Below are 17,825 nucleotides of genomic sequence, written 5' to 3'. Positions count from 1 at the left end.
ACAGCTTAGATGATAATAAGAGCCATAACGTAAGGTTTAGTAGTTCATAAAGGTCTGTTCTGTGTCTAACGAGTATTGACTGATAATTAATTAAAATCTACACTGGAATGAGGCTAGCGTTAGCCACATGCTAACACACAGCAGGGAGCCTGTGATCAGCTCCTATAATGAGCTGTTTGAGGGACCAAAGGAAGGAGAGCTGACTCAGCACATTTACACACGCACACACAGGACCCCTGAAAGAACTCCTGACCCCCCATGAACAGAGACATAAACTAGTGAAACTTAAGGTCAAATTAAAGCTGCTACACTATAGAGAACTCCTAGAGTAAAGCCAGTGACATACAGTAGTGAAGTGAAATCAACAGTGTGGGGGTTTATGTGATCATCATGTGACTGTGACACACTGAGGATGATGATGTTGCAACGCTCGAGCTTTTCACTTCTACTTTTTACCCAAAATCTGTAAACATGGAGGATTGGAAATCAGTGCAAATCTTTCCTATAAGCATCAAATTAACAATTTATAAAATAAAAAAACATATGATCACATAGACCAGGGGTTCTCAACCTTGTAGTCAGGACCCCAGTTTGGGTCGCGAGACACTGGGAGGGGGTCGCCAGATGCCTTCAAAAAAAACTAAGAATATTTTCTCAACAATTTCAACCCTTTTATTTTTAAACTAATTATTTCATCCAATGTCTCACAGGAGAAAGTAAAAATGACTGAAACATGAATCATTGTGTAAATCACCATCTAATTCAGTTGTAAATATTTCACACCCTCCGGATACAAAAATGTAATGATATTATTTGCAGATATTCTCACAGTTTTCCAATGATTATATCATCATATGATGGCAGATATTTTTCATTGAAATTTTTTCTTTTAAATCCTGCAATTTTCCTCAAATTGTTCAGCAAAATTTCTCAAATTTATAAAATTTGGTCACAAAATTGAAGTAAAGCTCTCGCATGGACTGAAATCTGTCACTTATTGATGAATATTGTCTACGTCTAACATACTTTGCAAACTAGGTTGAAATAGCTCATTTTAAGTGAAGCTTTACTTTTTAATACTTTTACACTTCTTTTATACTAAGTATTAAACTTATCAAACTAAGCTGTTTTAAAGTCCACCATTGTGTTCCCACTCTTCCTCACAATTTAAGTCATTATATAATCATTGAAAATCATTTAAATGACTTTTACATCACAGTGGAGTCTGTTTGTTACTGACTGTTCAGACTCTAAGAACGAAGATACTAATTAATGTTTCTAACAAGTATTGAAACTGGTAGAAAAAAAAAATCTAAATTCTTTCAAAATCTTTCAATTTTCCTCAAATTATTACGTAACATTTTCCTTAATTTAGTATTCATTGGTCAGAAAATCTAGGAAATGTGAAGTGTAGATCCTGTTGGGACTAATATCTGTCACTTATTGCTTGGATATGTTGGTTTTCATACATATTTAGTGTTTTATGTAGACGTAGAAGTGTAAACTCGGGTGAAATAATGTTGAAATGACTTGTTTCCCACTTGAGATCAAGCTGCTCCGTATTTGGCCCCTGAACTAAAATGAGTTTAACACCTTCATGTATTTACTCAAGAATATGAAGAAGAATTTTAAGGAAAAGTCAAAGATAGACATGACAAAGGGAAATATGAAGAGTGCAATTTATTGTTATAGTAATTGTGCGTGAGTACAAGCTGTGTTTGTTTTAGCAATGCTGACTCAGTAGTATTTTTATGAAACATGTTTAATGTAACTGTAACTACAGAATTGTTTGCTCAGCAGATCTCTAAAGACGTCAAGTTGCAGGATTGAAACGTAACAAACAGTAACATACGACAAAAAAGGACAAAACAATTAAAAAAGGACAGTAATGTTTGCCTCAGCCAGGGTTGGGGTCAGTTACATTTTTCAGTTACAATTATGTTTTCAACTACCTGTGTTTAATTACAATTCAATTACAATTTCAGTGACCAGCATTTTTTCCAATGACAATTAAATGACAATATTTTCTTATCCCCAGGAAGTCAATTACAATTACGTTCTCAATTTTTTCATAAATAACCAAATAAAAGTTAACCTTTGTCTTGTGTTAGCTTTCTGTTAGCATCTCTAATGCTAACTGGTCCTACATCAGCTGTAAAATACACTAAAAACAATCATTTATTCCTATCTATTGGTTTCCTTGTTGGGCATTCTAATCAATGAAAATATTTGTAAAAGAACGTTGATATGAAAATGTAATATTTTTGATGTGGGCGTCTGTGCCTTTGATGTGTCATTATAACACTTGATTTAATACATATTTTATTCATCAACTACATATGTGTAGAACTGTTCATAGAACTGTAACATGGTTCACCAGTTTTGAGTTAGAATTCACAATTTTTATAGAATTTTCATGGCAATTACAATTACAAAGTCAATTACCTGAACTCAATTACAAATTAATTGCAATTACAACAGAAATTACAATTATAATTAAGCCATAATTATAATTAATGATCAATTATGCAACTACAACTGTAATTGATTCCAACCCTGGCCTCAGCACTGCAGCATTAAGCAGAATGAGCAGCTGATATAGTGACTCAGCAGTTTTTAGTCCACGTTGCTGTGATGTCAGACAGAGTTGTTGGTTTAAATCTCCAGTGAGAGCCTGAAGTGCTGAGCTTTCTGAGATAGTTCCTTAGCAAACTCCACAGCCTCGTGCAGAGCCTGCTGGTCTGGGAATCGCAGCGCGGCCTTTTTGGTGGACACGGCCAGCTGTTTGAGGAGCGCACACAGGTGACTGCTCCTGTACAGGAGGCTCTGGTTGGATCCTGAACGCCGTCTACACAGCGTCTCCACCAGCCTCTGACCCACCATGATCACCAGCTTACTCTGGGAGATGAACTTCTCTGGAGGTTGGTCTCCCTGTAGACTGCTCACAAACGCCCTGATGGCCTTCTGCAGAGCCCCGAAGTACAGACGACAGTGTTCAGAGAGGCCGTACTCCTCAGCACCCTCACACTCTTTGGTTTCAGTCTGAGAAGAAGAAGAGGAAGAAGAAATACGTTCATGTCAATTATTTGAGGTTCTAATGATTCCTGTGGAGTTCTAACCGTCCAGGGCAGGGGTTCTCAACCTGTTCAGCCCACGACCCCACAATACAAAATAAAGGTCCCAGAGAGCGGGGACCCTCTAAAATAAAGGTTCCAGGGAGCGGGGACCCTCCAAAATAAAGGTTCCAGAGAGCGGGGACCCTCCAAAATAAAGGTTCCAGTGAGCGGGGACCCTCCAAAATAAAGGTTCCAGAGAGCGGGGACCCTCCAAAATAAAGGTTCCAGAGAGTGGGGACCCTCCAAAATAAAGGTTCCAGAGGGGACCCTCCAAAATAAAGGTCCCATAGAGCAGGGACCCCCACTGTAGCTGAAGGTGGTTGAACACAGACATGAACATTGAAGAACAGTCATGTGGAGACAGGACCATCTATAAGGGGGAATGAAGGAGAGATTTTTGGGGTCCATCCATAAAGTCAGTAAAATGATGGTCTATTGTTCTATGAATCTGTGATAACCACATTTATTTATTCATCTGAATATTCAATGAATTTGCTGTATATTTCAATGAAAAAATACAATCAATAAGGTCAAACATCAGAACAAACCAGCAAAATCACAAAAAGCTTGAACAGCTTCAACCACTGAGGGAGGAGTCAACTACAATGTTAGAGTTTATTACAGTGAACCCAAAAACAATAGAGGAAACTGTTCAGCAGCTGAATCCATCAACGTGTTGCCTTGACACAAAACCCTCAAACTTCTTTAAAACTGTTGTAAAGTCAATTGTCACTGATTAGTGTCAGATAATTAACTGATCATTCCAATCAGGCACCGTACCAAAATCCCTGAAAGTAGCTGCTGTGAAACCTCTGTTAAAAAGAGAACACTGGATGTCTCTATACTGGCTAACTATAGACCAATCAGAACCTTCCATTCATGGCCAAGATCATTGAGAAGGTGGTCTTCAACCAACTGAGTCAATTTTTAACATTCAACAAAATATTTGATAAATTTCAGTCAGGTTTTCGTTCTCATCACAGCACTGAAACTGATCTGATCAAAGTGATCAATGACATAAGGTTGAACACTGATTCAGGAAAAGTATCTGTTCTCATTCTGTTGGATCTAAGTCTGCATTTGACACTGTAGATCATACAATTTTGTTGCACAGATTGCAAACATGGGTTGGACTAAATGGAAAAGTAATGCAATGGTTTAAGTCATACTTGGAGGAGCGAAGCTATTTTGTAAGCATTGGAAACTTTGAAGGTGTTGTGTGACTGTTTAGAAAAAGTAAACTGCTGGATGAGTGAAAACTTCCTTCAACTAAACCATGACAAGACGGAGGTGATTGTCTTTGGTAACAAGGAAAAGAGGACTGCTGTCAGCAAGTATCTGAGTCTGGATCTTTAGAAGATAAAGACCAAGTCAAAAACCTTGGTGTTCTGATTGACTCAGATCTTACATTCAGCATCAGATCAAATCTATCACAAAAACAGCCTTCTACCATCTAAAGAACATCTCCAGAGTGAAAGGTTTAATGGCTCAGAAAGACCAGGAGAAACTGGTCCATGCTTTTATCTCCAGCAGACTGGACTATTGTAATGGTCTTCTGACAGGAATCCCCCAAAAGAGCATCAAACAGCTACAGCTGGTTCAGAACGCTGCAGCTCGGGTCTTAACCAGAACAAAGAGGTCAGAGCACATTACTCCAGTTTTAAAGTCTTTACACTGGCTCCCAGTCAGCCTCAGAATAGACTTTAAAGTTCTGCTGCTGGTGTATAAATCTGTGAATGGGTTTGGTCCAGAATACATCAGTGACATGTTAGTCAGGTATGAACCCAGCAGGTCTCTCAGATCTATGGACACAGGTCAGATAGTGGAGCCCAGAGTTCACAGTAAACATGGTGATGCTGCTTTTAGTTGTTATGCTGCAAAGAAGTGGAACAAACTGCCAGCGGAGCTGAAGTCAGCATCACATGTGAACATTTTTAAATCAAAGTTAAAGGCACTTTTTTTCTCTACTGCATATGATTGAGAGAGAGATTTTTTGTCATGTTGTTGATGTAATGATGATTTTACTGATGATTTTAATTGATTTTACTGATGATTTTAAATGTTCTTATTGATTTAAATGTTCTTATTGATTTTAAACAATTGAATGTTTTATCATGTAAAGCACATTGAGTTGCCTTGAGTATGAAATGCGCTATATAAATAAATTTGCCTTGCCTTGCCTTGCCTTGAATAATATCCACTGTTATCCAGGAACGTTTATTATTATTATTATTATTATAGTCATCTTAAAGATGGAAATCCTGGTTTTAATCACTAATAAAATGGTTCAAAGTGACCAAAAATGGTGGAAAAGGAGGTGAAATGAGATTTTAAAAACTACAGATTCAAAAAATGTCATTAATTGCTTAAAAGTGGCAGAAAAAACATTAAATCTGGTGAAAAGAGCTTAAAAATGACAATAAGTCAACATATGTGACATTAGGTGTAAAAGTGGTAGAAATGGTTTATAAGTGCTGAACATGTCTGGAAAGTGGAGAAAATATGTGCAGAAAAGACATTGAAATGTGATGTAGAAGTGTCAGAAATGAGAGAAATGTAGCAAAAATACATTAAAAGGAGCAAAAATATGGAAAGAAAAAATGATGAAAATAGGTTAAAATATAGTGAGTTTGATGTAGTTGCAGAAAAAGGGTAAAAATAAGCAAAAATGGGCTCAAACTGTTTGAAAAAAATATCCTAAAGGCATCTGGTGACCCCCTCCCAGTGTCTCAAGACCCCAAGGTTGAGAACCCCTGGTCCGGGGGTTGTGAAACTGTCACGTTACATAATCCGTCATTCTGTGTGCGCCAACACATGTTCTGATTTGTTTCCATGTTGATTGGAATAAATTTCAAACTCATTGGAAGTTATTTATCCTCTGACTTTCATGTTTTGGTAGAAATGTTCAATTTAAATGTAAAGTTACTGTATTTTATGATCTCTATATTCCTTGTCTTGTATGTAATCCTTTTGTATATTGTTTTGTGTCTTGCCTGGTTTTATTGTTAAGTGTGAACGTTTTTACATCAGCCTGTTTAGAGACAACATATGGAAATAAGCCTTTGGCTATAATCTCACATAGTTACATTTGTTGAATGTTCATTGGTATGTACTGTCCCTACTTAAATAAAATTAAATAAATAGCCTTTTGCTGATATCCAATATGCCGATATGGACCGATAGCGATACGTTAGCACCTGGGGGTGTACTTACTGACACACTTTAAATACTTCAGTTTGACATTTGTTCCAAGCAGCACAAACAAAGTAAAATGTGATGCACACACAAAACAATAACAATAGTTAGATTAATTTATGTGACAGGTTGATGATCCCCAGTGAGACCTGGCTACACAGTGAACTCCATCTATCAATAAACCCTCTATGTACCTGTACAGGTACCTGTACAGGTACCTGTACCAGTACCAGTACCTGTACAGGTACAGGTACAGGTACTGGTACTGGTACTGGTGAACCAGTAAACAAAGCTGTACTCACTGGTATTGGGTGGTTCTCTAAATTCACAGTTTCTTTACATTCTTCCTGCGTTTCTTTCCGATGTTTTTCTTCATCTTTGTTCTGAAAAAAGTCAAAGAAAGAATTAATCAAAAGAATTAATTTAATCAAGGTTCTTCCCTGTAGCTCAGACATAGGCAACTGGCGTCCCTCAGTCTAATATTGTGCGCCCCCTAAAACAAAATTGTAATTCATGAAGTTGAAAGTTATATGAATTTTAACATAACACACAAAACTCCAGAAACACAGAAAACAACAGCAAACGCACAAAATGTCAAAAGTACATAAAGTAACAACAAAAGCATAAAAAGATTCAGAAAACACACAAAAGGACTTCAAAGACCAAAACGGTTGTAGATTCCTGTATTAAGGCTCAGATCAGCCATTCTTCTAAATGCTGATATGAATGTTGATGATGTGGCTCTCACTGTGATAGAAGTTTCCATCTCTGCTCTAGAGTTATTATTCTAATGGGAATAAGATGAAGAATAAAAGTTTTCACCTGTAACTCTACATAGTCATTGTTGTCCTCCACTGACTCTTCTTCTTGTTCTGCCTCTTGGTGGTTCTTCTTCATCTCCTCAAGGCTCGTTGACTCCACAGAATCCAGATCTTTCTGCTGGGTTCTGAACAGAAGTCTAGCGTTGGCGTTGATGATGGAAACCAGTCGTTTGACGTCTTCAGGAACCGTGCGTGCCACCATGACGAAGCGTTCCAGCTGGTCCGGTGACTGGGCCTGACCCGGGTCTTGACTGAGCGTGTGCAGAGGCCATCCCGCCGTGTTCAGATTCACCACGGTTTGTTGTAGGATCAAACCCGAGTTCTCTACAACTGAGAACTGTTTGTAAAGTCTGGCCTGAAGGTTCCCGTCCGTCAAACGGCGAGCGTTGCCCTTCACGTTGAGGGCGAACTGTAGGAAGCACGTCAGAGAGCGTGTGACCTCCTTGGCCGACTCTTTGATCTCCTCCAGGTGTTTCTCCAGGTGTTCTCGGCACCTCCAGTTGCTGCTGACGTAGTCCATGAGGTGAGGAACCGCCCCACAGACGGAGTCCTGGAAGTGGACCAGTTTACGGCAGGTTTCCTCCAGACTGAGGGTCACCTCATGCATGGGCTCAGGAGATGAAGAACTCAGGGCCAGGGAGTCACAGGTGCTGGAGGAGGAGCTAATACTCTGACCTCCAGCCTTGGATTGGTTGGAGACTTTACCTCGTTCATCTTCCTGTACAGACTCACATCTTCCTGAAGGTTCACGGAACGACGCGCTCGTTAGACGCATCCTCGTATGCTTTGAAAGTGCACAAGTATCTCGCGACTTGCCCCAACCCTCTAATAGTTTATGACCAATGCTAACTGCGCTAACTGCGCTAACAGCTCCAGGAATGGGGTTCTCTGTGGTTGGAACATCAACTGGAACTCTTTGGTTTTCTGGTGAACTTGGTTTTGGTGTATCGTAAAGGGAAGACGATGGAATGTTTTCCTTAACGGGTAAAACACGCTTTGGTAGAGTATCGTAGAGCGACGCGGTGACGTCATCCTCGTGCAGAGCGTTACTACCGAACCCATGGGATGGACTGGGTTTGTCTGGACCTAAGGGAACATCGTAGATCCACTGGGGTTTGCGTGGGTTGGGAAGAGTTCTGTATCCGTCCGCCTTCTTCTTCTGTTGGGATTCTGCATCCGACGGCACTGGGAAGTCGTAGTTTGGGTCGGGAGCCAGTGGTGGTGAGGGTACTGAGTACACCTGGGGGGCAGCGGAACATGGGGAACAAGTTCAGATGGAGAAACAAAGAAAAGAAAGGCAAACATTTGAATCTGATAATTCAATTCCAAAATAAAGACAAAATGACAAAAATAAGTACAAACAATTATCAATAAAAACAGAATTGTGTTTTTGTGATGCATTGGTTTTAATATTGTTTATGTTACTAGTGAGAAACTAAAAAACAATAAATGTTTATTAGACACAGAGCTAAGCTACAATAACCTCATGTAAATAATTTTCAATATTAACCCAGAGTTTGGGTCCAAAATAAAGAAATAACATAAAGAAAAATAGTTTTATATCCCAATAAAGAGTAACATTTATACTGTAAATAAAACAGATCAGATTTTTTCTTACATTCCAACATACAGTTATGGACCAATGAAAATAGTAAAATTAAAAGTATATGTTAATACTGTATATGCAGAGCGTGTGAGTCTAGAACCAATGTATATCTGTGACTAATCATTAGTGATGTGAACAGTCTATGTTCATAGCTCTAAGCTGATCACATTACAGGGAGCTGAGACATATGCTAAGTAGTTTACTGAACATGTTCCAGACCCAAACACACACTGACTTAGTGACTATTTAGAGGAGCTGACATGTCCACCAGATATGATGTATAGCAGATCTATTTCTATATTCTGAGAGAGTGGGTGGAGCTTATTACTATACCATATTTACCTTTATATGTGATGGAGTTACAGACATATTGGAAGATGAAAATGGAAGAAAAATAAGGTCACACCCCCCATTATCCATATCATATGAGCATATTGGATATTTTGTTGAAATATCATGAAATGACCCAAACCATTATATGACTTAATAATAAATAAATAATATTTCCATAACTTACCAGTGTCTCCTGTGGACAGAAACGTCTTCGTCTTTCTGCAGCAGTAAAAGAGTTTTCCAGCTCTGAAATGGGAACCAGTGAGGTCTTCCTTGACAACCATCGTGGCGTCGTGGACTCCTATGAACGCCAAACACCCAAACTCAGTGAAACAATGTAAATGTGGGTGAGTGTGGGGTTTGCATGTGCTCACAGCATAAAGGGAGGCTCGTCTGCTTTGGGAGGGGATGTCGTACAGTTCTCCTTTAGGACCAGGGACTGGTTTGAGAATCGAAGGTGGCTGTGAACGAAGCAGACAGACAGGAATAATGAGCTAATGCTAATGCTAACAACAGATCAGACCTGCACCACCTCGTTATTAGCCCTGCGCAATATATGAAGATTCAAGATATATGGACTTTTCTTTTTTGGCAATATGGAAAATTACAATATCGCCTAAATTGATTTATTTTAATTTTATAGCGTATTTTTGTAATAAAATTTGGGGTCAGAAAACACTCAGAGGGGGTCACCAGATGCTTTTAAGAAACTAACAATCATTTTTTTTAACAATTTGAGCCCATTTTTGCTTATTTTTACCACTTTTCTACAACTTCACCAAACTCACCATATTTTAACCTATTTTCATCACTTTTTCTTGCCTTTTTTTGCCCCTTTTAATGTATTTTGCTCCATTATTCCCATTTCTGACACTTCTACATCACATTTTAATGCCTTTTTTTACTCTCTAGACATGTTCAGCACTTATAAACCATTTCTACCACTTTTACACCTAATGTCACATATGTTGACTCATTATTGTCACTTTTCACCTCTTTTCACCATATTTTCTGATTATTTTTGCCAATTTAACCACATTCACCATTTGTCATGTTCATTATTTACCAGTTTAAACTAATTGTTCCAATATTAACACTTTTTCTGTCTGTTTTTATCCACTTTAATTTATAACTTTTAACCAATTTCTGTGGTTTTTAAAATCTCATTTCACCACCTTTTCCATTATTTTTGGTCACTGGTAGTGATTAAAACCAGGATTTCCATCTTTAAGATGACTATAATAATAATAAACGTTCCTGGATAACAGTGGATATTATTCAGATGAATAAATAAATGTGGTTATCACAGATTCATAGAACAATGGACCATCATTTTACTGACTTTATGGATGGACCCCAAAAATCTCTCCTTTATTCCCCCTTATAGATGGTCCTGTCTCCACATGACTGTTCTTCAATGTTCATGTCTGTGTTCAACCACCTTCAGCTACAGTGGGGGTCCCTGCTCTCTAGGACCTTTATTTTGGAGGGTCCCCGCTCTCTGGAACCTTTATTTTGGAGGGTCCCCGCTCTCTGGGACCTTTATTTTGGAGGGTCCCCGCTCTCTAAGACCTTTATTTTGATGGTCTCTAAAGGGCTGAAAAGGTTGAGAACCACTGGTTTCGCTGCACGATATGAGCTACTTTTGGCTTTTTCTCCTCTGTTTGTTCAAAAAGGTGCTTGTGTGGCATTTTTCAAAAGGCAAATTTAAAGAAGAATTGTGTTTCTGTTTGGACTTTAATGAATTAAACATATTGATATATTTTGAGTAAAAATATAGAGACATGATTTTTGGTCCATATCACCCAGCTCTGCTTGTTGTGCATTCATTTATTAGTTAAAGCTGCCCTGTAATAGAGAGCATGCTCCTCAACCTGGGGTGAGCACAGAAGGACCAGGACTTCCCTGGAGCAGGACAGGAAATGTGGTCCACATGTGGACCTTGTGTCCTTCTGAGCCCCCCGTGGCTGCTGTTTGTAGTTCAAAGCATCTGAGGCTGATGTTTCTACGTTTACAGGCCCATAAAGACCTGGTGCTGCATACCTGGGCCTCCACTGAGGCCCTGCTCTCCATCTGGGAGCTCTTTAACCAGCACGACGCGCTCTAATGACCAGAACCTGCAGGAAGAGAAGGATTAGCTCACCTTGGTTCCTTCAGGTGAAACTGGACTTCTCACAGCAGGTGTAGGCATGGATGGGACAGTGTAGACCACGCCCCTTTGCTGGGAACCAGAGCAACTGATTGGTCTGAGCACACATGGGGTTTGGTAGATGTTCTGCACCCATTCCACAGCTTTCTGTGGAGCTTCTTTGGGTTTTTGAGCAGAAACACTGGGTGTGGTCCTGAGTCCAGACTGGGTCAGGAGCTTGAGTCTATTGGCTGGAGCCAGACCACGTCGTCCATACAGAGAACACATCCACCAACCACTGCTGCCAACCACTTCCTGGTCCGTTACCGTGACGATGTCTCCTTTCCTAAAGGCCAGCTCATCCTCAGAGTCGGCCGTGTTGTCGTAAATCGCCTTAGCCAGCTTGTTCTGGAGATTTAACAGTGTTATAGATACGTTAGATGTTACATATAAAACACATCCATCATAGACATATAAAACAGACACGTGTTACATTCGGCCTTCACTCTCATTTTGTGCATCCCCCAAATAAGTGGATAAAAAAACAAAAACCCATATAAAAGTACAGAAACAAAATAAGCAAAAGGACAACAAAATAACAAAAACATACATAAAACACAACAAAATAACACAAAAAGTACACAAAAATAACAAAAAATACACAACATACCCCCCCCCCCTTTAAATAAAACAAAACAACACACACACTGAATACAAAAATAACAAAGTTAAATAAACTACAAAAAAACAAACAAATAAACTCTTTGTTGTTTCCTGTTAATGCTCTGATCGGTCATTATTCTAATGCAGACATGTATGTTGATCATGTGATCGATTAGATCAGATACAATCACACCTTTGTAGCTCCGCCCCCTGTGATAAATGTTGATCATCTTTACTATAAAACCTTTCACAATTTCATTAGATATCGCTCAACTTTTTTAATTCATTCATTTCAGATTTTAATTTATCATCATCATCATCATCTCCTGTTGTCATGGTGATGAACCTCTGCATTTATTCCTATAGATATGAATTGAATACAAAAGTAAAAACCTTGTCTTATTTGCTTTGTGAGCAGCGACACTGTGTGACCAAATGAAAACGTGTGAGTAATATTGAAAGCTTCCTATCTGTGAGGCACCAGGCCTGCTTCCTGTGTGTGGTTTTCATCTGTGCACATTGATCTATACACGACTCAGACCTCAGAAACCACAGCAGCAAAATGACATGGCCCCGCCCACAGCCTGAGGATGTGCAAAAATCACACAATAATGCAGAAAATACAACAAAATTACACAAAACGACAACATATGTGCACAAAATAACACAAAACAACAACAGTCAACTTTTTAGATTTTAATTCTCATAACTGTTTCTTTTTTTTTATCCCAGAATCTTAAATAGCTTCTCCATCCTTGAAACCCTACTGACACACACACACACACGCGCACGTGTGTGTGTGTGTGTGTGTCATGCCTCTGAACAAAGAACCCTTTCACACACCAGTATTCCAGCACCTGTTGTGATGTAGGCCTGTGGATCAGTCTGAGAACAGCAGGCACACACACATTAATACACACACACACACACACACGTATCACTCCCTTTAATCCTGGAGGTCACGCTACAGACATGCATGTGAAAAATGTCAGATTAATTTTTCCGATGTTCAACAACTATTTTCATATTCATCGTAAACACATCCATGATGTTGTTGTTGAGTGTGTGTGTGTGTGTTTGTGTGTGTGTGATGATGATGATGATGGCAGTGACAGCGTCTGACAGTGGATTTCCACACACACACACACACACACACACACACATCCTAGAGGACAGCTGACCTGCAGCTGTCGTCTGCCTCTCCCTAAACATTAGAATCACATCATCACTAACAGTCTGAACAGCATCCAGTTAAAACCAGCTGACTCACTGTAAAGCAGCGACACCATATTTAAAGGATCCTCCACTGTTTTTATAAATGTGTCCTAAAACCTTCCTAATGTCCTTATTAATAGATCTATGTCTAATAAAACACATTATTATGCACTATATTCTTTTAAAAATGGACTACTTTACCGTTTTAGAGCCTGTGTTCCTCCATCTTGAAATCATGTGATTGATGATGTCACAGGGCCCCACTGCCTGTAAACATCCATTGTTTTCTATTGGAGTGAAACATTCAGCCTGATTTTTACATCATTTAATAGATTTTTTAGTCAAAATAACAACTTGTGCTGCTTTTGGTTGATCTAAAAAACAACCAGGAAAAGTTAGATATGTCAATGTAAAGCTATTTTGTTCACTGAAAGCGGATAAAATCAGTCAAATCTATGACTACAGGGGGCGATAGTTCCAAGTCGAAGGTTTGGTAATAGACAATGAAGCAGAGAAGAAGAGCTCTGCTAAGGGACCTTTACTCTCCTGGATTTTAGATCAACCAAAAGCAGCACTAGTTATTATTGTGATTGAAAAAGTTCCTAAATAATGTATAAATCAGGCTGAATGTTTCACTCCAATAGAAAACAATGAGATGTTTACAGGCAGTGGGGCCGTGTGACATCATCAGTCACATGATTTCAAGATGGAGGAACACAGGCTCACAAGGAAATAAGATGAATATGGTGCATAGTAATGTATTTTGTTATACATAGATCTATAATAAAGACATTTAGAAGGAGTATCACTTTAACCTGAACATGTGGAGCATTCTCCACTGATACATTCCTGGTTAATGGTGACCTTTTAACCCCGCCCCCTGACCCTGATGCAGGTCACGGGTGTCAACCATTACTCTATCAGAGCACAGCTCCTGTGACGGCTGAACTAATCTGTCCAACACTATCATAAAATATTCACATTTCAGGACAAAGATGTTCCTGATCTTAAACAGGAAGTCATCCTGTGAATAGCATGAGACGCTCAGACTTTCCCACGGTATCAAAGCTGGGAAGAGGAGGAGGAGGAGGACACAGGTCAACATCTTCCACTTTGTGTTTTTCTTTAAACACTCTGCAGTATTGGTTTGACTGGAGCTCATATTATAGACGTGAGGCGCTCGATTAAAGCTTCCTGTGGTGAGAACAACACACGCCAGAAAAACTCAACTATCTGAGCTGGTTTTCAGTTTGCAAACCTCATCATGGATTCCTGCACCAACAGTGTGAAAAAGCATCTAAAGCACGTGTCAAAGTTGAGGTCTGGAGGTCGAATCCGGCCCTTCAGAGCGTCCATTACGGCCCGCAGGAGAAATGTAATTTAGTGTTTCTCAAATGGGGGTATGTGTACCATTCGGGGTAAAATAAAAATGTATTTAAAATAAAATGCACTATATACAGTATGTGATCTGTCTCTAATCGTGACTCTACTCTGTATTTGTAACGCAGTAAAACTAACATCATCAAAAACTGATTCTAGAAAACAAAGTTTCTTTGGAGGCGCCTGAAATTCTTGATTTCAAAATGGGGTCACAATTTAAAAAAGGTTGTGAACCCCTGCACTAAATACTGTTTGATTCCACATATTTACAAAATTATAAATGTGAAAATATTATCACTATTATTGGTATTCTGAGGACAATGTAGTGGGATAAAGGGGGGCTTAGATTGATAAATAAGAGAAAAAAGGGGAACTGGAGCCTCAAAATGTTTAAAACCACTGATGTAAATGACCACATGTAATTGTCCCAGTGCCTCTAAATACATAAATAAAATGAAACTCATTTCTTTTTAAATTACAAAAATATTTACCAAAAAAAATAATCAGGAAATTTTAAAGTGCAGAGGACTGATATCTGTCATTAATTGTCTGGATATTGTCGGTCCGTTATTCAAGGAAATACAAACTAAAGCACAATCATGTTTTAGTTCAGCTCGTCTCAGACCAAACTGTTGGTATTTTGTCGTGAACTGAAGCCTGAGTGAAGGAATAGAAGTCATTGTGTTTCCTGTGTCCACTTCCTCTCACTCACTCATCGTTTCCACTTTGACTCACTGACGGATACGTCTGCTGTCACTGGAGGCAGTGATGGAAGTGGCAGTAAGCTACATCTTTAGCCAGAAGGTTTCTAACGCAGGCCTCACAGAATGAAAGTGAGTGAGGATTTAATGCTACAAATAAATACTGCTGCGGTAACATCACAAGGGGGCGGAGCCACAAATATGTGATTGTATCAGATCTGATCAATCACATGATCAACATAAATTATTGACCAATCAGAGCATTAACACGGGAAACAACAAAGAGTTTCTATCTTTATTTTCCTTCATTTTTGAATATTGTTGTTGTTTTGTGTATTTTTGCTTCTGTGAAGTGTGTTTTTGTGTGTGGCTTTGTTTTTTGTCTTTTTGCTGTTTTGTACATTTTTTACTCTTATGTGTGTTGTTCTCGTCATTTTGCGTGTTTTAGTTATTTTCTTCATTCTTCTGTATTTTTTGTGTTTTTGATGCTGTTTTGTGTATCTTTGGAGTCTTTTGTGTTTTTATTGATTTGTGTTTTTTTTGTTGCAGTTTTTTATTATATATATATATATATACATATATATATATATATATATATATATTATATTTGAACTTTTAAAAAACAAAAGTAAAGAAAGGCTTTTCAAGTTCATCATGTGTACTTCCGGTTCCTTCAAAATAAAAGTCATGAAACTGAACGGCCTCAAATAAAACAGCATCAGGCTGTAAAACATGACATATGGCGACATGCATCTAATCAAGTTGGTTACAACACGCCAATTACCAAGAAAGAAGAAGAAACACGACATGACGTTTTATTTTGAAGAAACCGTACATAACCATGATGACATCAATATGTGCTGCTTTTTAAAGATTCGGATTTATCAACGTTTCATTTAACGTCATTTAATGTATTTATTAGTCAAAAAATAAATTGATATTTTTTAACTTTTAGTAAATAAAATCGCGTTTTACATTTTGAAGCCGTTGAGTCTGAAGACTTTGACGGAGGTTTTGCTGAGTCAGGAGTCCGTTTGGTCTGACCAATGACAGAGGTTTATCTGATGTCTGATGAGGTTCTAAAACCTACACCGTACATTATTAATATGTCACATTTAAAGTTGACAACAATCACAAATGAACTTCACTCCTCCAGGTAGAACTTGTGTGTGGTCCTCAGGTTTTCATTGTTTAGAAATATGACCAACAGAATGACAGCGGTGACTGTAGACACACGTACAGAGCGGAAACCACACGTTTCAGACCATAGATCACACAGATGACAGCTCTGCACCACAGTGTGAGAACCACCGACATTTATTTCAACTAAATTATTCTCTCCATCGTTTCTGTGAAGATCAACCTGGTTTTAAAGGAACAGACGCACAACAAACCCCTCCAGATGTGGAGACTGATGTTTTCTCCATCTGCTACACACACACACACACACACACACACACACACACACACACACACACACACAACCTCCTCTTTGACAGAACAGATCAATTATTGTGTCGTGAAACAAAAAAAATTAACACAACTTTACACACAAAACCAGATTCCAACTGGAAACCAGTAGCATTTCTACATCAGTCAATCACTCACTGATCAAATGATGATGATGATGATGATGATGATGATGATGATGATGATGATTAAGGTTCATTAATAAAACCAACTGAATGATATTAGTTTAAGTTACATTTTTAGTTCTAAAGAGTCGCACACTGGGCTTTTAAACTGGGACCAGTGACCTAGATTATATTTAACATTTAGGTTTAACATTTAGATTTAACTTTTAGATTAAGATTTACATTTAACATTTTGATTTAACATTTACATTTGGATTCAACATTTACATTTAGATTTAACATTTACGAATTACAATTAACATTTAGATTTAACTTTTAGATTAAGATTTACATTTGACATTTTGATTAAACATTTGGCATTTAGATTTAACAATTAGATTAAAATGTAACATTTAGATTAAAATGGAACATTTATGTTGAAAGTAATGAAAGATAACATGTATAATAGCTGACGATATGCACCTATTCAAGTTGGTCCCAACACGCCAATAAGTAAGAAAGAAGAAAAAGAAGAATGAAACATTCAAATTTAACATTTAGATTTAGATTTATTATTTAACATTTAGATTTAGATTTGATATTTAACATTGACATTATATTTTAACGAGTAAAGTTAACGTCACACATTTCTCAAACATTGCTGTAACTTTTGTCAAAAGTAACAAAAAAAAAAAATCCCGTGTTTTTTTAAACATGGTTTGTTTCTAAATGTTTATTTATTTTAGCATGTGCTACTTTACGCATGTGAGACAGTCATAATTCTTCTTCAGCCTGTTTCTGGGGTTCAGCCTCAGATTTGTATGTGACATCATCAGTCCTCTCAGGTTACAGCAGGTCAAAGGTCATTAGATCAGTGAGTCCTTTCACAATAAAGCGCGTGTCACTCACCATGATGTGATATGAGCAGATGTTTCTAAGATCAGTCCATGTGCAGGTCCTTCCTCTGTGTGAGCTGTCACACACTGACTCAGACTGTTTTACATTGTGGGCGGAGCCAATACTGTCATCTACCAGCTGATTGGCTGAAAAAAATAAAGGCTCACTTGCCCCACAGTGTGCACCACCATGACCA

The 17,825-nt window shown here is 38.2% G+C and overlaps 1 protein-coding gene across 2 annotated transcripts; it reads right to left on the bottom strand.

Moving 5' to 3' along the window:
• Positions 1–374: 374 nt before the first annotated feature.
• Positions 375–17,688, bottom strand: LOC114463660 (cas scaffolding protein family member 4-like). 2 transcript variants are annotated; one of them, XM_028447346.1, is made up of 7 exons: positions 17,642–17,688; positions 11,215–11,607; positions 9,446–9,532; positions 9,256–9,372; positions 7,134–8,372; positions 6,614–6,694; positions 375–463 (listed from the first exon to the last, which is right to left on the bottom strand). In XM_028447346.1, exons 1-7 carry the CDS (start codon positions 17,642–17,644, stop codon positions 446–448), a joined length of 1,938 nt encoding a protein of 645 aa, XP_028303147.1. In that variant the 5' UTR covers positions 17,645–17,688; the 3' UTR covers positions 375–445. The 2 variants fall into 2 exon arrangements, with proteins under 2 accessions (XP_028303147.1, XP_028303146.1); XM_028447345.1 differs by lacking the exon at positions 375–463 and adding an exon at positions 2,638–3,042.
• Positions 17,689–17,825: the final 137 nt, after the last annotated feature.

The sequence above is a fragment of the Gouania willdenowi genome, chromosome 5 (assembly GCF_900634775.1).
Source record: "Gouania willdenowi chromosome 5, fGouWil2.1, whole genome shotgun sequence".
Taxonomy (NCBI): domain Eukaryota; kingdom Metazoa; phylum Chordata; class Actinopteri; order Blenniiformes; family Gobiesocidae; genus Gouania; species Gouania willdenowi.
Note: the sequence above shows the minus strand (reverse complement) of the source record. Positions and strands in the feature narration are given on the sequence as shown.

Excerpts from the sequence above, each read along its gene's own strand:
- LOC114463660 (XM_028447345.1), bottom strand. Across the intron at positions 8,373-9,255 it reads TCTGTCCACAGGAGACACTG|GTGTACTCAGTACCCTCACC; the intron begins GTAAGTTATGGA and ends GCTGCCCCCCAG. Across the intron at positions 3,043-6,613 it reads TAGAGAACCACCCAATACCA|ACTGAAACCAAAGAGTGTGA; the intron begins GTGAGTACAGCT and ends TCTTCTTCTCAG.